Source organism: Vidua chalybeata, chromosome 8, assembly GCF_026979565.1.
Source record: "Vidua chalybeata isolate OUT-0048 chromosome 8, bVidCha1 merged haplotype, whole genome shotgun sequence".
Taxonomy (NCBI): Eukaryota; Metazoa; Chordata; class Aves; order Passeriformes; family Viduidae; genus Vidua; species Vidua chalybeata.
Genome location: NC_071537.1, coordinates 4,485,736 through 4,505,183, shown reverse-complemented (window position 1 = coordinate 4,505,183; position 19,448 = coordinate 4,485,736). Strand labels below are relative to the sequence as shown.

General features: G+C 43.5%; 1 protein-coding gene across 1 annotated transcript in view; it reads left to right on the top strand.

Moving 5' to 3' along the window:
* HTRA1 (HtrA serine peptidase 1) overlaps positions 1 to 19,062 on the top strand; it is a 31,531-nt gene extending 12,469 nt beyond the window's left edge. The window contains exons 2-9 of the mRNA XM_053948740.1: positions 2,377 to 2,476; positions 2,826 to 3,030; positions 12,073 to 12,267; positions 12,932 to 12,964; positions 14,137 to 14,251; positions 14,453 to 14,510; positions 15,866 to 15,961; positions 18,336 to 19,062. Of these exons, the coding sequence (XP_053804715.1) occupies positions 2,377 to 2,476; positions 2,826 to 3,030; positions 12,073 to 12,267; positions 12,932 to 12,964; positions 14,137 to 14,251; positions 14,453 to 14,510; positions 15,866 to 15,961; positions 18,336 to 18,504 (971 nt within the window). The 3' untranslated portion in view covers positions 18,505 to 19,062. The remainder of the gene's footprint in view (positions 1 to 2,376; positions 2,477 to 2,825; positions 3,031 to 12,072; positions 12,268 to 12,931; positions 12,965 to 14,136; positions 14,252 to 14,452; positions 14,511 to 15,865; positions 15,962 to 18,335) is intronic.
* The last annotated feature ends 386 nt before the right edge of the window (positions 19,063 to 19,448 follow it).

Genomic DNA, 19,448 nt, shown 5'->3' with positions numbered 1-19,448 from the left:
CATGGACAAAATACTGCTGCCTCTGAAATCCTGGCTTTTGTAGGCTCCAGTTCCAAGGGAAGGCAGCTCTGAGGTGAAGTATTAGCAGTCTCACCATGTACAGCCTGGGCATCCTTTTTCTCCTTCAATAGCTAAAAGCAAAAAAGATTGAAGGCATGAAAAAAAAGCTGTGCTTTGCCTGTGTAGTTCCCTCATCCGTGGAGCTCTTTTTTTTTCCCAAGGGCAGGATGTGACCTTTGGATGTCTACAGCATTGCAGCTGAGATGAAATCATTTTATAAGCAGTGATCAAAAAGCATATCCATGGCTGCAGCAGTGCCCTGTGGAGTTTTAGCCCAGCACCACGTTAATCCCATCTGATAATCTGTCCAAGCACTTATTTAATGCAAGTGGATAATTCCAAACTGTGTTTCTTATTGTAGCAGTTTCCCAAAACTGTCCCTGTTATATTTGTCAGCTTTACAGCAATGGCATGACTTGTTTGATGCTGAATATTTCTAGTAGGGAATATAAATCGTTTGGTAAATTGATATTTCTCAACCAGCAATCCCTTATGCCTCTGTGGGGTGAAAGCCCAAGGGCAACAGCTCATGTGTAAATCAGTGAATATTCTTGAGGAAAACAGTGAGGTGAGGACAAAAGTTTCCTGATTGATGTTGCTGCTTTGTAAGGCAGATAAACATTTCTGAAACAGCACAGTGGATGTTGTGGTTACTGCTGCGGCTGCTGCTTGTGACTGGCTGCATTTAAAAGCCCTTGAGATGTTTCACAGGGTATAAATAAGAAAAAAACCTGGTTTTGAGTGACAGATGGTGTTTGGGTGGAGCATGCACCCCTCTCATGAGGGACAGTGTGTGCTGTTGGCATCAAGAAGTCACCTGGAACATGCTGGTGTCTGGTTAGTGTTAAAAGCAGGGGCATTTTGTTCCCAAATCATTATTGCCTCCAGTGTGTACTTGAAAATTTGCATGGTTTTCCTCTCTGATTTTTCCAGTAGCAAAGGGCATTCGGGGTTTTGGGATGATTTTATGGGATAACCCTTGGTCTCTTGTGATTCTGCAAATAAATCGTCCTCTTACTCCATCAAAGGCACTTACAGCATCCGCAAGCTGCTTATTGCTTTAATCTCTGCATGGATTTAGAAGCCAAATGGCAAAGATGGATGGGAGCAGCACAACACATTAATACTCCTGAAAGTCTGTAACAGGCTTGGCTTGTGCCTGTATAACAGGAGATGGATGCTGCAGATAAAACTGAAACGAAAGCAAAGGGTGTTTCTCGCCTCTGAAGGAATACAAAATAACTCTTTGGGGTGTTCCCAATTTGCATAGCTGCTCTCAATTTAAAAAAAAAAAACAATGTTTTGCCCCTGAACTGCTTGAGAAGGAGAAGCTGAGTCAGAATTGTGAGTTTTTCCCAGAGATTTTTAAACTTCTCTTGGTGCAGACAAGGTTTTCTGTTGGCCACAATGGGAGCTGGGTATCCAGTGGCTTTTGAAAATCCCACTGGCCCCTGCTGAATACTCAGTGACCATGAGCTTTTGTTGCAGCACTGCCCAGGAATGCAGAGCTTTGTGGTCCCATTGTGTTGCCATATCTATTTCATAGCACTGGGGGTGGCTCAGTGGCTCCAAAGCAGGGTGGGATCCACCCCTCCAGGGAGCTGATGGACCTCGGGGGACATGGGTGGGAAGGATGCCTTGGGTGGGGTTGTGTGGAGTGTGTGGAAGGTTCTTCCACATGTAGGTACCAGGCAGGGGCTGCTGGCTCAGGCTGTGTGGGGACACTGGTGGGAAAGGAAGCCCAACCTTGTACCCAAGTTAAACTTTCTCAGCAGCTGCTGAGGGCTTGCACTGGGGTCAGGACCTCTGTGTCCTCAGCATTTTACAAATGCAGCAGCCTGAGACTTCAAAAAACCTCCAAGAAGGCGTATTTTGGCAGAGGAACAGAGCTGGCTTGTTTAATCTTGAGGAGACCACGCAGGCTAAGTAGACCATCCAGAAAAGGAGGGCAGCAATGGAGGCATCTGAGTACAAAATCCCTTTCACAAAGGGAGAGTGGGCGGTGCAGACAGGGAATAAACCCTGTGCTCCTCCAGTGCCTCATCCCTGGGCACCACAGTGGGATGAGCCCACGCTGCCCCATGGCCCAGTGGGGTGCACTCCAGACCAGGATGTTCCATGGGTCATTTTTCCCAAGGATAAAGCACTCCACCTCTGTGCAGAGAAGCAGGGAGGAAATCTAGGGCCGAGGGTCATGCTGCAGATGACTTTTAAGGAAGGGAAAAGATACCCACTCAGAGCTTTTTTTAATTCAGGTGTTTTGCAATGACCCCCCTGCAGTCACTTGAAGAACTCATGACACTGTTTCTATTTCAGGCCAAGAACATCCGAACAGCCTGAGGCACAAATACAACTTCATTGCAGATGTGGTGGAGAAGATCGCTCCTGCTGTGGTTCACATTGAATTATTTCGCAAGTAAACAAGATGCCCAGCCTTGATTTTATTTTTTTATTTTTCTTTTTTATTTAATTCTTGAAAACAGCTGCCATTGTGACAGAAATGTTGATTGATGGTATGAAATAGCAAAGAGGTTTTGAGATAATAAATATTTGTCATGCTTAAGAGTTAAGAATAATTTAAGAGTCATAGAAAAATAATTAGCTAAAGTAATGGATGTGCTTTATCTTCTTAATGAGAGTAACAGCAGATATCTTAAAGCATTAAAAACTCACCAAACTCCTTTTGGCTGTGTGTTATTTGGAAGGATTTGTGACCTTTCATCTTTTTTTGCAGCAATAAAAGCTTTATTCCCCTTGTCTTTCAGACTTCCTTTTTCCAAGAGGGAGGTTCCAGTCGCCAGTGGCTCAGGGTTCATTGTCTCTGAGGATGGGCTGATAGTCACCAACGCCCACGTGGTCACCAACAAGAACAGGGTGAAGGTGGAGCTGAAGAACGGGGAGACTTACGAAGCCAAAATTAAAGATGTTGATGAAAAATCAGACATTGCACTAATTAAAATAGATTCTCAGGTGAGTCGCTAAAATAAGACACATTTAATTCCTCTAATTGAACATCTTCCTTTCCAAAAATTGTTGCTGATTTTCAGGTTTGAAGGAAAAACAAGTTGTTTACTGGGCTGGATTGTTGAGAATATACGAACTAGGTGGTTACACATTTTTAAAAGCCAAGTTTGTGGGTGGCAGTGGTTAATTTTGTCACCTCTCAGTGTAGTGAAAGTATTACATAGCACTTTTTATGTATCCTCAAAATAAAAAACAACGCCCCAGTTTGTACTGGTTTGTACACACTTTATCTGATATAACTGTCTCAGAGAAGAAATGGGGGTGTTTTGCTTGTGTTACTCTGACTTGAGTGCCTATATTGAAGGCACAAATGGCTTTTAGAGGATACATTTGTCCCTTGCTGATGCAGATACTAAAGTGGAAAATATCTTGGGGAGCATCTTGAACGTGGAAATTAAAGCCAGCTTGGGAAGATGTTCTTCCACTGCAAGTGGTTTTCTGAGCAGCTTCCCATGATCTTCCTCCATATCAAATGTTCCTCTGTCAGCGTTATTGTGCCTCCTGCCACAGCAGAAAAGCTGTCAGGAGGTTCTGCACACGTAGCAAGAAGAATATTGTGTGGAAATGCTGCGTAATGGAGATGCAGTGAGCTGAACGTGGCTGTTTGGGGTGCTCCTCTCATTGGCTCCCCTCGTTTGGTTTGTCAGTTAACGACCTCCAAGTCTAATGGGCAGGAATGCTTCATTTGAAACACATGACTCAAAAATGTGTAGATCTTGCAGCGTTGTTTTAGTCCAGAGCTATTCCCCAGCGAGGTCAGAAGTGTTTGTGCCAGAGTTCATGACTAAGCCAGGCGCCTAACGCACAACTCTTGGATGACCCGAGGTATGAAGTGCTCCTGCTGCTCCCTTGCCACCTTTATCATTTCAAATCTTTTGGTTTCTTTTAAAAGCTTCTGAACAGCAACCAGGCAGAAAAACCAAACAGTCCCAATAATGGTTTTGCCGTGTTGTTTTTTTTTTTCTCTGTTTTCATGGCACCGCTTGTTTTCTCGTTTTTATCTTAATAAAGTAAGAAAAAGCAGTAAGAAGCAAAGGGAAAGATCCCCAGCATGAGCACTGGCAGCATTAGGATGAGCAGGATGGGGCAGGGAGTGAAGGGCAGCTGGAAAAGTGCTTTAAAATTGGAAATACAACGTGGAGGGGAGAGCAGACACGTGAGAGGGAGAGGACTTGGAGCAGCAGGAAACTGAACTTCAGAGGAGAGAGGTGGCAGTGAGAGAGGAGACACTGAACTGATGTGATGGTCAGTTTGAGGACTCAGGAGAAGAGCAGGCATGGGCTTGAATGTTATCTGACACCCTGAGGAAATGGCTCCTAGTTGCCCTGGGAAGCTGTTTGTGGGAAGGGAGAACCTGGAAGCAGCTTGGAAAAAAGATAAATTCATCCAGATGGGCTTGTGGTGGAAACCACTGCTCAGCAGGGCTGGAATTGGTCTGACCTGCCCTTGGAAGCACCTTATCAGCTGTACAGGTCAGTACCTTGGGTGGTGTTCTCCTCCTGGCCTCTCCCTTTGCAGCTCAGGATAATTTTGAGAAGACTGGGGGAAAATTTAATGGGATGGGAGACCCAGATTTCCAGCCAGCTCTGGTAACATGGCACTGGGAAATCCCAGTCCAAGGTGAGGCCTGAGGTACCTCTGTTCACAGGACATGTACTGCTTTACATTTGAGAATTAAAAACAACGTTTTATGTGTTCACAAAAAAAAGTTAAAATGGAAACGTGGTCAGCTGAGAAATTGATTCTCAGATTGAACTTTTATGGGGCATTTTTATACCCTTTCAAGTTCAGTGTTTGAGCTTTCTTTTTTGTACTGGAATGCCTTGCAGTCATTCAGATGCATAAAAGACTTTTTAAAAATCACAGGGGTAATAATTTTGGGTCAGTATGAATTTGCAATGTATATGCTGGCTAAAAAAGTCAGTGGGGTGGTACAAATGACCCCTTAAAAATCTGGATATGGAATGAAAACCATCCTTAAAAATTTTTCTGAAGTAAAAGGTGAAGTTCTTAAATTGGAATAAATTATTTGAAGGTGACATCAAAGATGCAGAAGGGTTTTTTCTTCTTTTTTATGTGTGGCATGTTGAGGCAGGATCTGAAGGGTGAAGAATGCTCTGTGATTAGGAACAGAGCTGGGTTTGAAGTATGGGATCAGGCTGTCAGCTGTTCAGATTTTGTAGCAGCCTGAATGCTGTTTTCCTCTAAGGTGTGAACATCTGGTCAAAGACATTACTAGAACTAATTTGGCTTTGCTGAGTGCAGTAGGAAATGAAAGAGGGTGGTAAAATCCGGGCAGCAGCGAGGATGAACCCTTTCCCTGATTAAATTCTTCTCCGTGGAAAAACATCTTGCAGTCAATGAGGAACAGAAACCTTGGAGGAGTTGTTCCAGTCCTAAAATGTGCTTGTTTTTACAGTCTATAAAAGAGAGCACCAGTGTTTCTCATGTCTGTGGTGACACAGAGCAGTTTGCTGGAGTGTTGAAAGTAGGAAGTAAGATTAGAATCAATGTGGTAGCCATGAATCCAATCTAAATACCCTTCCAAATGCAAGGAGGAGACCACATCACTAGAAAGGAACAGTGCAGTTGCAGACAATTTGGATATGAACATGCAAAATTTATAAGACTTCCCTAGAAAAAATTGGATTTTGGCAGCATAGGCAGGGATTGGTGAAATAAATAATCTGTCCTGCGTGGCACGTGTGATCCTGCAGCGAGTGTGAAACCCATCAAAACTGTTGCACAACACTCCAAAGGGAGCAGATGCTTTTTTGCTGGCAGAGGAAAATGCTTTTTTGCATTGTGGGACTCATCTCAAGGCAAATAACTACCTTGTTAAATCAGAATGTGTGATACAGCTGCTGAAAAACAAACACCAGCAGCAGGGCAGGAAATTTCAGGGTGGTTTTAATGGACATTGTCAGGGTTAACAGGGGGCAGAATTATAAAAGAACCCAACCCAAATGGAAACCGGAAGCACAAAGTAGTGGAAGATGGAGGTGACTTTTGCCTGGAGACCCTTTTCAGCCCTGGAAATCGAGCTCTGTCCACAAAAATGATGTCTGTGGTTTGGCACTGAAGGGAGGAGCATGGTGCATGGCTTTATTTAGAGGTGTTTCTTCTTTCTACGTGCTTAAAACCAGCTGAAATCACACAGGGAGCACATGCCAGGTCCTGAAGATTTTGTTCCTCAGTGTGGCCAGTTCCTGGTTCTTTAGCCCAGGCAGGATTTGGCATCTGCATGGTGCAGCAGCAGGGGGGTTGTGACCTGTCTCTAATTTGTGGTGACATTTCAGCCCTTCAGCTGAAACCTTCAGCTTAAGATTTCTCCTGTATCTTATTAACGAACACTTTGTTTGACACTTTAAAATCAACAGGACCTTCTGCCCTCGTTCCCCTGGTGGTTTCCTGAGGCAATGAGTGTCTGAAACTCCGTGGTCAGAGGGGATTTGATTTTCCCCTGTGTGTACAAACTGGAGGAGGCAGGAAAGCAAACTTCCCTGTTTAAGCATCAACATTTTAATAGCTCACATTCTGAAAAAACAAACTGCTTGGACACCAGATGTAAGTGGCTTTTCTAAAATGCTGTTTCACTTTGAAATCTGGGTAATACATTGCTTCCTCTCGAGAGCCTGAGGAAGCCCACATATTGCTTCCAGAAGTCTTCAGGACCCATAGAAATGAAATAGCTTGTAAAAAACTTGGATCTTTACTCCAGTTTATTCATCAATTCAGGCAGCAGTGGTTTCCTGCCATCTTCAGCTTCTAGTAGCCCTCACTGTGGGGACAGTGTGCTGGTGCAGCTTCCCATGCAGCAAAGTACTCACATCTCCAGGGTGGGTCTGCAAGCACCAGCATATTTTTAATTACTATTTTTATTTTATTTAATTGTAATTTCATTTGTATTTTATTTTTAAGGGAGAACAGCAATCTTGCCAGGCAGTTGAAAACCTGGTGACATATCAAAACAACACTTCATCCTTTTCTTTTTTTTTTTTTTTCTGCAAGCTTCCCATGCTCCATATTTAGATAAGGAGACTCAGTTTTGCTTTTCTAACTAGGGATGAAATACTTTTGGAGGCTTGTAATGTGCTCAGCCTGGGCTCTTTGTTTGCTTTGACTCGCTGTCAAGCAGTTTCTAGATTGTAGATGATATTCTATATTTTTCTATGCTCATGACTGGTGTTTTTATTTTGCCATAACGTATTCTGAAAGCTGAATTAGTCAGAACAGAGATGCAATTCCCAGGACAGTTACATGTTTTGCCAGAGTTACACTTAGAGCTGAATTAGTGTCCCATACCAGCATCTGTGCCTTTCCCACCTAAAAATAAGAAGCTTGAAGGAGATCTGTCGCTGGTTAACACAAATTGAACTCAGAACTTTTGTCTCCTCTTCATCCGTTTATTGAACTGCAAAGTGCTTCCTGCAAATTCCTGACTTTCCATCCACAAATGAAGGGGATTACAGAACAGAGGAGGGGATTTACTTGCTTTCTGTGCCAGCAGAGAGACACATTCACTTATTTAATGGCTGAAAAAGTTCAAACCAAAACACCTCCTGCTTATGGCATCTGTCGCTTGGGTTCCATTTCTCTGTGGCAGTGGCTGTGCCTGGTTGGTGGTTTTGTCCTTCCTGCTTCTTAGTTTTGGAGATGTTTTGTCCAGATTTCACTTATTTTATCTGACTCAAGTTGTGCTGTTACAGGACACCAGGTGAACATCTGTGCTGGCCCTGCTGGGGCTGCACCTCGAATCCTGGGGTCTGTTTTGGGCCCTTCACTGCAAGAAGGACATGGAGGGGCTGGAGCGTGTCCGGAGAAGGGAACGGAGCTGGGGAAGGATCTGGAGCACCAGGAGGGGCTGAGGGAGCTGGGAAGGAGCTCAGCCTGGAGAAAAAGAGGCTCAGGGGGGACCTTGTGGCTCTGCACAGCTCCTGCCAGGAGGGGACAGCCAGGGGGGTCGGGCTCTGCTCCAGGGAACAGGGACAGGAGGAGAGGGAACAGCCTCAGGCTGAGCCAGGGCAGCTCAGGGTGGATATTGGGACACATTTCCTCATAGAAGGGCAGTGTTGGAATCCCCATTCCTGGAGGGATTTAACAGCCATGTGGATGCAGCATCTGGGGACATGGGTTAGTGGTGGCCGTGGCAGTGCTGGGTTAGTGTTTGGACTCGATAATTTCAGAGGTCTTTTCCACCCTAAATGATTCCATGTTTCTCTGAGTCCTTCTGGCTGATGATGCTGATCTCTACCTCTCCTCTCATGCCACAATAGCTGTGTCCTATTGTTGGATGGAGCCATTTCTTGTGGTGGTGTGCAGCTCTACATGTCGTGGGAGTGGTGTTTATCCAGGGTTCGAGTCAAATCCATATATAAAAACGTCTGAAGCCCTTTGGGATGTGAAAGGCTTAAAATATTAACCCTAATTAATGGCTCCTTCTCTGGCTGGGTGTAAACAGTGAGTCATGTGCCACTTAGGGGTTTGCATGTTTAGTCCTATTTCTGTGTGCTTGCAGAATGCCTGCCTGCAGATTTGTTTTATTGAGTAAACACGGATCCAGCAGAGCCCCAAGGCTTCATCAAAGGAAAAGTTAGAAAAGACAGGGGTAGAAAAGATATTATATCTTGCCCAAGGCCGTGCAGTGAGTCACTGGCAGAGCTGGGTTTGGGTGTTCCTGGCTCCCTGCTGGTTGTGCTGCAAGGCATGCTCCTTTGCCTGGCACTTTTAATTAAATGCTGTGGCAAATCTTTGGTTAAAGCAGGAGAATCACGAGTTGGAGTGGTGCTTATGTCATCCTGAGGGCCATCAGACATTATGTAAAGATTGAAGAATGCACATTTATGAAGTATAGTTATTAAGGGCCCTGAACTCACACTCAGTTTACCAGGATTCCTTAATTTCCTCGGGATGAGCTTGCCAGTGGCAGGGTGGGCACAGAGGGGGTGTTCTGACATGATCCTGGTTACAACACTGCCAAAGTGCCTGCCTGGCACTGCCAGGGCTCCTCCTGGGCACTGCAGAAGGATGTTTTTCCCACTCCATCATGGGGTTTTGATAGGTTTTGTAGTGGTTTCATTTCAAAACCATGTGTACAATGTAAATGAGATTGTTTTGTTTTTTTTATAACAGAATATTTAATATTGAGTGTGGCAATGCTTTAAGCTATTTCAGAGAGAACCTCTCAAATTTAAAGCCACGAAAACACATATATTCATCATAAACAATTCTTCATGGCATTGTTTTGTAGGGGCACTACTATATTTACATGCAGTGCTGTCAGTGTGTCAGTTCTGCTCCACACCAGGAAATCACAAGGAATAGAGGACACGTTTTCCAAAGCTGTGTTTCATAATATGCACAGGACAAGGAGGTTTTTGCAATGGATTTTTGTTTCTAGCAAGGGAAAGGTTAGCCAGACTTTCCAGAAGGCATGTTGAATCACAGGGGTGACCTGCAGCCAATCCATACAGCATCAGAGTTTGAACTGAAGCCTGGCTAGTATAGGCACAGCCCTGAAAACTCAGCACAATCAGAATTGTATTAGTCACAGATCGTTCCTGTACTTTCTCTCTGCTGCCAGATGCAATTTTGGCTTTGTGACTGTTGTTACAACTCAGGAACTTTGTATAAATATTTTAACTTTGTGCATGACCAGCCCTTTTTTTTTTTTTTTTTTCTGTTAATGAAACATAAAAAGTATTCTGTTTTCTTTTGCTTGTCTCTGTTTCATTTGCTGACAAATGTCCTCTTTCTCTGTGAAGTATCTGTGTTTGGTGCACTGGGATACAAACACAAGCCATTTTTTGTCTTTTGTGTGGGGTTCTTGTTGTTTTTTGTTTTTTTTTTTTAAGAAGGAAAAGCAGTGCCAAAAGAAGATGCTGGTTTTGACCAATGAAATCTTGCAAACACGTGCTACGTAAGCTCAATAGCATCTGGTGAGAGGAGGAAGGGCCAGGGTGCTCCCTGTGTCCAAGCATTACCCATATGGGGCTGTTTGTGTTGATCACAACTGCCTGATTCCCCTGCCTGGACACATCCCTTGGAGCCAGGGCTGTGCCTGGGATCAGGGACTGCCCTGGGATGCTGCTGCTGCTCCTCTGCAGTGCTGCATAAGTGATGGGGAAACTGGGCAGAGCTGCTGGATCCTTCCCAGAACTAAGCCACAGCCGTGGCTGGGCTCATCTGTGGCCGTGGCACTGATAAGGGCTGTATTTTATCATTGTTATTAATTAGTAGGGCATTGCTGGTTGTGATAACTTTCCTCTGAATGCAAATAGACATGGAAATGCTTTCTCCTTTCTGTGCTGCCTATTCTGTTGCTCTTCCAGCTCACTCTGTTGAACAAGCTGTTGGTTTAATTATTTTCTTGCTGTCTGGAGACTGAAAGATAAGTTTCCATAAAGCATCTTACCCTGTCTGGGAGCTGGCAATGAATTTTATTGAAACAATCTGCTCATCTGAGTAAAACTTCCCTGGTGGGATTGTAACAAAGCTGGATAAAGGGTACACAAGGCCAGTCTTGTTAAACATTAAAACCATAACTTCTTTTTTTGCAGCAGCATATAGTGACAATTGATGGCATTATTTTTTGCTTTCTACTTTGCAGGCATTGTCTGTTTCCTAGGATATTTGAAATAAACTGTAGGTGAAAAATACAAAGTGGTGGGAATTTGGATTAGTTTATAATACTGAATTTTTGTCCCTATGGATGACTTAGTGAGTCAGGCTTTCAAACTGCTGGTAACAAAACCCCTTAAGAGCCAGCAATGAGCTTCCAAATTAAACATGCAATATTTTCTCTTTTTGCCAAAACTTGAAGTAGGTCAAGCTTGGAGGAAAGCTAGGTTCAAGTTAGCTTTGCCAAGCAAAAGATAAATGCTTCCAGAATTCTGTTTTGATTTTTGGGTTCAGTAACCTAATACTCAAAATCCTTAAGTCTAAACCTGCATTTAAACCTGTCCACGTTCATTGATGCTAATAGAAATAGTCCAGTGACATGGTTAAATTACCTGGGGAGGGTCAGGATCATTTAGACAACAGATAAAACAAAAATATTTTAAAAACATGTCACATCACTGTAAGTGTAGAGATTGACATTTAAAAGTGTGAAGAAAGGGAGAAATGGCACTCAATGTGTATTGTACAGGCAGGTGATGAATCAAAAAAAAAGTATTTATTTGAAGTATGATCTGTTTCAGAACACCCTTGATTCATTGGCAAGAATGTGTGGATTCAACTTTCCCTGCCTTTTTATTTTTAATTGCTGTACAATGCAGTGTTTGCTGGATTTTAAGAATGTTTTAGTGGGAATGTCTTCAACTATGTGATATTTAATATGTTTAGAGATGAGATCTTGAAAGTATAATGGTATCCTCTACTGTCATAACAGAAAAATCACATCAGGTCCTTAAATCCTAACATCTTCAGAGGAAGACATCATTGTATGTAGGAGGCAATATAATTATTTAGAAGAGATATTTCTTTTAAAAAACTAAGATGAATCATTAGCTGGTGTCTTGTGAGAATATAAAATGGCTTTTAACTGTACACATGCACGCTTAAAACTCTTGGGCTGCTGCTTTCATGATTCTTTAGTGTTCACTCTCAAACAACATCATATGTTTACTTCAGCAGCTGTTGGCTAATTATTTCAAGAAGTGTTGGAAGTGGCTGATTTTTAGTATCATCAGATGCTTGCTTTGTACAGCAGAGCATAAATATTCCTTTGGTCTTTTAATTGTCCTTGATTTAATGGGTACCTGTGGTGGAAAAAGTTCTCCAGTGTAAAGAGCCCACACTGGATGCTTCTGTACCAACCCACACACAAAATACTCAAAGAAAACAGAACAAACAAAATCCCTGAGGGATAAAAGCCTCTCTCTTTTCCTCTACCCTGTGAATGGATTCATCCTTCCGTAACATTTGTTCTGCCAGCGGAGCAGTGTCTTTAACATTTGAATTTTCTTTTTTTTTTTATTTCTTCAGGGTAAATTGCCAGTTCTTCTGCTTGGTCAGTCTGCAGACCTGAGGCCAGGGGAGTTTGTGGTGGCCATTGGAAGTCCCTTTTCCCTGCAGAACACGGTGACCACGGGCATTGTCAGCACCACGCAGCGCGGGGGGAAGGAGCTGGGGCTCCGCAACTCCGACATGGACTACATCCAGACAGATGCCATCATCAATGTACGTCCCCTCCGAGCTGCTGCCTTCAGCCCTTGCGTTTCTCCAGCAGAAATTCCTCCTGTGATGCCGTTCTTAGGAGCAGGGAGCATTTCTCTCCCTGTAATCTGGACATCTGCACCACGGCAGCATTTGGTTGTTACTTAGAAACCCCCCTGAGGAGCCACACCAGGCACAATATCTGCCTCCACTTCAAAATCCTTGCAGATTGCAAGGGAGGAGGCAATATTCTCTGGCAAATAAATATCTTTTTGAAATCCATCTTGTTTTCTGGAAAAGAAGCCAAACTTCATTTAAGGATTCAAGTTTGTTTCTGCATTAAGGCAAAACAATAGTTTTTGTACTTCAGATCTTTGCCTTGTAAGAAATCTTCACTAACAGCTCCCAGATCTGTCCTAAAATCTCAGATTCTAGTGTGGCACTAAGGAAACAAAAGGAAAACCTTTGCTTTCTTAACTTACTCTGGCAGTAAGTATTTGCAAAGCTCAGCTAAAATGGGTGATGTTAAAGTGTAGTTTATGGGTTTGGCAGTTTATTCTATTGCATTTATTTAATAGACAATGGAAACAGTACTACAGAAATATTTTTAAAATTTCTTTTATATTTTGCTTGCAACAAATTAAGAGGTAAATACTAAAATGTGTTCTTAACTTATGTTTGTTTTCAGTATGGGAACTCTGGAGGACCCCTAGTAAATCTGGTAAGAGTTTCTCTAAGTTTGCTTAGTGTCGAGTTTATTGCTTTTTAATTAAAAAAAAAAAGTAAAAGCAACAATATACCCCAATCAAACCAACAAAGAAGCAAACTCCCCCCACCAGATGTGTGATTTGCAGCTTTCAATATCTGTCTGACTACACAAAATTCACATGGTTCTTACTAATCAGTTGTCTGTGTTTATGTTGGCTAAAGGCTACATTTGGGTTTCAATATTTAGGATGTTTATAGTTTGCATAGTTTCAAACAAGTGTAATGTTTTTTTGCTCAAGCCTTGCAAAAAGGGAAAAACACATTTTAGAGTGAGGTTTGCCCTTGCTGTTTACGCTGCAGCTGGCAATTATTTTCTTTTGCACACAGAAACTCAGCTAAATATTTCTAAAATGTATCTACCCTTTCATTTTGAATCACACCAAAAAAATCCACATATTTTCAGGATATTAGGTTTTATTTGCCAATAGTGTAGAATGAACTGAAGCAGGTTGCAAAACTGGGTGAGAGCTCTCAGGTCTCCTGAGGGTACATGGGGTTGAGTCCTCAGGAGGCATGGCACAGACTGAAACTCAGAACTACTCAGAGTTTCTGCCTTGGAGGAGATTTGGCAATTTTTTTTCCCACCCAATTCACAGCACATATTCAGTCACACTTAATCTTCACTTAAAAACACCTGTAGTTAGACAGTTTTTGTCTGGGATGAACCAGAGAATGAAACTGCTGAGGTTTCAAAAGAGATGACATCAGAGATGTTTCATCCAAAGCTCTTGGAGTTATATTGCCAGGAAAATTTTTGATTTTGGCAAACTGTATTTTTCTTTACGTTATTAGGTAATAGTGGCTCGGGAGCAGTCAGTGCCATGCTTTATGTGGTGCTTGCTGAAATAAACACAGAATAGCTGCAGAATGTGTTGCTCATCTGCTGCAAGCATGAGAATTGCCCAGTTTTGATTTCTTCTGCAGCAAGATGAATAATCGCATTGATTTTCCAAAACTCCTAAGCAGTATTTTATCAATAGACTCAAAAAATTACACTTAAAACATAGAAAATAGAGGACCAGCTACAAAATGTGAATTTGTCTTTGTGACTGCTTGGAAGAAATGATCCATTTCTCTTTGAGGTGTTCCATATTTGCTAATAATGGGGGTTTTTTTCTCCTCCAGGATGGTGAAGTCATTGGAATTAACACATTAAAAGTTACAGCAGGCATCTCATTTGCTATCCCATCCGATAAAATAAAGAAGTTCCTAACGGAATCCCATGACAGACAAGCTAAAGGTACTGTACTTGGGAAGAGGAAAACCAGAAAATAACCTGGTCTAGTGGGCGGCATGGGGTTGGAAATAAGTGACCTTTAAGGTCCCTTCCAACCCAAACCATCCTGTGATTCTGTGAAAGCAGTGATAAACCAGAAAGCCAACAGCCTGCGAGCCTCTTTAGGTCAGGGCAACTGATCACGACCCGTTTTCCTTTCTGTAGGAAAAGCTGTAACCAAAAAGAAATACATTGGCATACGAATGATGTCACTAACTCCCAGGTAAGTAACCAAGGTGGCTCCTCACCTTTCCCCAGCGTGGTCTCTGCATGCATTTGGATCCAGCTGGTGACGTGCAGCAGCGCCCAGAGGTTGGAGCCAGCACCGAGTGTCTCTGTGCGTGCTGGTGACAAACCCAGCCAGTCCTTGCCACCTTCTCCTCTGCGTCTGCCACCTGGTGGAACTCTCCTCTAGGCTCTCCTATGAGCTAGCTCTTAAACAACTCCTGGCTTTTTCTTCTCCTTAATGCTTCAGAAGAGAATAGCTAGTGACTGTGACTCTGTCCTGGGGTTACGTCCGTGTTGTTGTACGTTCTCACGGCTTACGTCAGCTACGTGCGCACTTCCATTTCTATAAAGTTGTCTTCATTAAACAATTCGCTTAATGTCAAATGAAGCTTTTGTGTGGACTTGCTTATTCATGCTCAGACTATAAGAGACTCATGAGCAGGTAATGCCATGTCCTGTAAAAGTAACCAGGAGTTTTCCCTTGTGCAGGATGCACAGGGAGAACAAAGCATTGAAACACAGGGGGTTGGGGATTTTTAGGTGCTCAGGATTGCAGGAGGGGATTCTGTCCCTCTAATCCGCTCTGAGGAGACCCCACCTGGAGTTCTGCATCCAGCTCTGGGGTCCCCAGCACAGGAAGGTCATGGACCTGTTGGGGCCAGTCCAGAGGAGGCCCCACAGATGATCAGAGGGGTTGAGCAGCACCTTTCCCATGAGGAAAGGCTGAGAGAATTGGGATTGTTCATCCTGGAGTAGAGAAGCTTTGGGCTTGACCTAATTGTGACCTTTCCTGAAAGAAAGATGGAGAGGGACGATTTACAAAGGGCCTGGAGTGACAGGATGAGGGGGAATGGCTTCAAACTGACAGAGAGTGGGTTTAGATGAGATATTAGGAAAAAATCTTCCCTGTGAGGGTGGTGGTACCCCTGGATCCCTGGAAGTGCCCAAGGCTAGGTTGGGTTGGGGTTTGGAGCATTCTCTGGGATAGTGGAAGGTGTCCCTGCCATGACAGGGGTGGGGACTGGATGGGGTTTAAGGTCCCTTCCAGCCGAAACCATTTTGTGATTCCATGATCTGCTAGTTCTAAAGCTTTGAAATATTTTAATTCTGATTGTCTGTATCTATTGAAATGATTGCCTTTACCAGAAATAGACATTAAAAAGCTGTATGCATGCAAAAGAATGTAGTAATTCCTGAAATGTGCATCTAAGGGTTAAAATGAATGCTGAAGTGACATAACAATGTGTGTAAAACACCTTAACTCCTGTTAAGTGACTTCAGTAAAATGCGCGGGGGGGTTTTTTCCTGTCTTGACAAAGTTTTTTTTTTTGCTATTTCTTCATTTTTCAGCAAAGCTAGAGAGCTGAAGGATCGCCATAAAGACTTCCCTGATGTTGTCTCTGGGGCCTATGTCATTGAAGTCATTCCAGAAACACCAGCTGAAGCGTAGGTTGAAGTACTTTTTTCTCAAAACCACTGCCACTGACTTAAGGGGGTAATGATGGAGACTGTTCCCTGCTTAACTGGCTTTCTTCATTATGCTAAATTAACAAGGCTACGACCATCTGATTGCTATTAGGTTGTCTGCTGGAAATGGGTTTGTGGTTTCAGCCTGGTCCCTGATGGGCAATATTCTAACTGTATCAGGGTATTGCAGGGAAGCCCTGTCAGCCTTCCAGGCCCAAAGGGAAGGGATTCAGGGGGTGTGAAAACTCCTTTTTCGTGTTTTTTCAGCTTCCAAGGCATCTGTTGTACCAGTGCCAGTGCTGAATAAAGACTTTTGTTCCTGCACACTCTCTATGGCCCTGCTGGTCACTGCAGGAGAGCAACTGAGAAGCTTTTGAGTCCACTTTGGAAGAAATGTCCAGCTCAGCATTGGCCAAACCCACCAGCTCCCCTGGCACACCTTGGGGCTGAAATCCTCTCTTGGCAGCAGACACTCTTCCATGTGAGAGCTTTGTCAGCAGTAACATTACTGGAAGAGCTTTTGGGTTTGGACAACTGATTTTTTTTTTGTTGTTGTTCCTATTACTCAGTATTTGCTCAGAAACTGGCCCTGCTGGTTGGTACCATGTCTGGCTGAAGCCTGGCAGCTGGGCTGTGGTCACTGGCACTGGTCTGGCTGGCTTTTGCTGGAGACACTTTTCTCTCAGGGTTTGCTTGGTAGGAAACTGCTCAGTAATCCAGGGCAGGAAATGGGAAACCTTATTCATTTTCTGAAACTAGGGATCATTTAAGAGAGGAGTAAATCTTTGTGGCAGCAAAGAGGCTTATGTGGCACCAAAGGCAGAAAGCTGCTTGGGGCAGGCATACACTGCCTTTTAGGAAGACTACAAGGATGGTTGGATGGTGTCTTTTTGGGCAGTCTGGGTGTAAGATAAACAGTGATAGCTGTCCAGTGTGCTCTCTGAACTACTGCTGTGTTTGTAGATGATCCTTGCTGGCAGTGCTCTTCAGGCAGAGCACTGTAGTGTGAAGGAATGTGTAGGAATGATTTGGCTGCTTCAGTGTGGGGCTGGAATTGCTGCCTTGGTGTTCAGGTTCAGTCTGAAGGTGCAGAACAGTTATTTTAGGAGTGTGGGTGATATCAGAGAGTGGGAGAGGGACTTTCGAGAGGGAGACAAAATGTGAGGCAATGTAACCTTGGGGAGGTTGATCTCCCTTGAAGGGAGATCCAAATCAAGGTGCTCCATCCAAAGGTTGGCCTGGCAGTTAAAATGCAGCTCATGTTGGCTCTGTCCCCCCACTCCCAGTCCCCTGGCCCAGAGGTTTCCTTCTTCTGCTGATCTGTCCAGCACGTGTTGTGTAGAAGTGCAGGTGGGGCACTGGGTCCTGGCTGGGAGTCATGTGGAAAGGCTGCATGAAAAACCAAACTTCCTCCACTAGCATATTTTGAGCCATGCCTTCTGCAGGCAAGCAGATTTGTTGCAAACATTGGCCAAGGGCATCCTGCTTGCAGGAGGCACTCGTGTCAGGCGCCTTCTGTGGGTGGAAGAGGCCGAGGAGTGGTCTGTGGTTTTGTGAAGGATTATGCTTGTGAAGGGTTGAATCATGTCTGATCTGTCTCGGTTAATTTTTCCATAACTTGGAGCCAGATCGTTGAGCAAGACTGGGCAAGATGTTGTGGTCTGTGGCATCCCTCACCAGCCATTTCTTGGTGCTGGCAGCAGCTCCAGCCAGCCTGGGGAGAGACACAACCCTGGTTCTGCCCTGTCTTGCTTTGAGTCAGGAAGGTTCCGATTTTGAGGTCAGAAAAAGGGATTTTGGCTGCTATAAGCAGCAGAGGAAGGACATATTTGATTTTTGGTGACCAAACTAGACAGCTACATGTGTTACTCTGCTCAGGTTTAAAACATGAAGGGTGAGTGAAGTGGCTGCCAGTAAGCTCTGTATGGAGAACAGGGGCTGAAATCCCTCCTTAGCACACAGTGCCACTCATTTTGCTTCTCTATGGATTCAGGAACAAAAGCTTGGGAGATCTCCCCTCTAAAATGAATCTGCTTTGTTGCAATTATTTTAGAAGACAGATATCACTACCTAGGATTTTATTGCAGAATTAACTGCTCTTTGCAACAGCAAATTCCTTTGAAGGCAGTGAAATATGGGATTCATCAAACTTGTGCATCCATCAGATCCTGAGCTTTCTGCACTTTATTGTACTCTTCACTGCTTCATAAATTCTGATTGCTTTTCTGATGGCTGCCATGCCTGCACAGCTGCTGTTGGGTGGGAAATAGAAATAATCCAGCGACCTTTTCTTTCCCCCCCCTCAAAGATAAAACTGCACTCATAATAACACACTGCTGCTTTGTGTTTTCAGTGGTGGCCTGAAGGACAACGATGTGATTATAAGCATCAATGGACAGTCGATAAGCTCAGCCAGTGATGTCAGTGACATCATTAAAAAGGACAGTACGTTGCACATGGTTGTGCGCAGGGGCAACGAAGATGTTATGTTAACAGTAGTTCCCGAAGAAATCGATCCCTAACCAGAAACATGAGCTGGATTTCATGTTTTCTTTTAACAGCAATGGACTGCTTATATTCTCTCTGTGCTGGTACAGGAAAACGTTAGACTTCTGACCAACATTCTGCTTGTTCAGTGGATTAGTATTGGCCAACAGAGTAACTTCTACTAGGTTTAAGGTGAAAAATCAGTGTAATTTCACATACTCCAGATGATAATTTTTTTCCTTCTGTATTATGTATGCAATGTATTCTTTACTGGCTTTTACATCCCCCGCTTAACGAATCGACGTTTGCTTCCCTGTGTTGAGATTTCCTGTCATTTCCTCTAAGACTTAAACAAAACAAAACCCACGCACACAATGTGTGTTGTGGCATTCAGGTATTTATAGGTTAGCTGTGTTTTAACTGGAAATGCCATTCTAAAGGAGTAGTCAGCCTAAAAGAAAACACAATTGGGAAATAAAGTTTGGTTTATAAACACAAAAGGAACCCCCAACCCAAATAACCTCCCAAGGATCCCGTGCAGGACTTTAATACTATGATATTTTCCTAGTGTTATTAAAAGAATTCAACAGTAATTCTTGTGAGTGACTCATTTTGCTTCCCCTTGTGGAGTGGTTTTCTTTGCATGGCACATCTGCCTGGAGGATGTCCTGGTGGTCTCCTTTTAATCATCACTTAATCACATGACTTATTTTTCAGTGTATGCCTTTTGTTTGTGCTTTTGTGCATCTGTTCTCCTCAGCAAGGCTGGGTTCAATTTGTCATATTGCCTATGTCTTCCAGATGTTAATGCATTTTCCTTACTGTTTTAATTACAACTCCACCAATGCCTGGAATCTGTTTGCCCTCTGTAGAAATTGCCACATGGTGGATCACAGATCTCATACCATTCTGGTTCAGATCTTAGGATGTCTGTAACCATTTAGATCAGGCCTTAAGCTCTTTAAAACAGGCCCGGTTT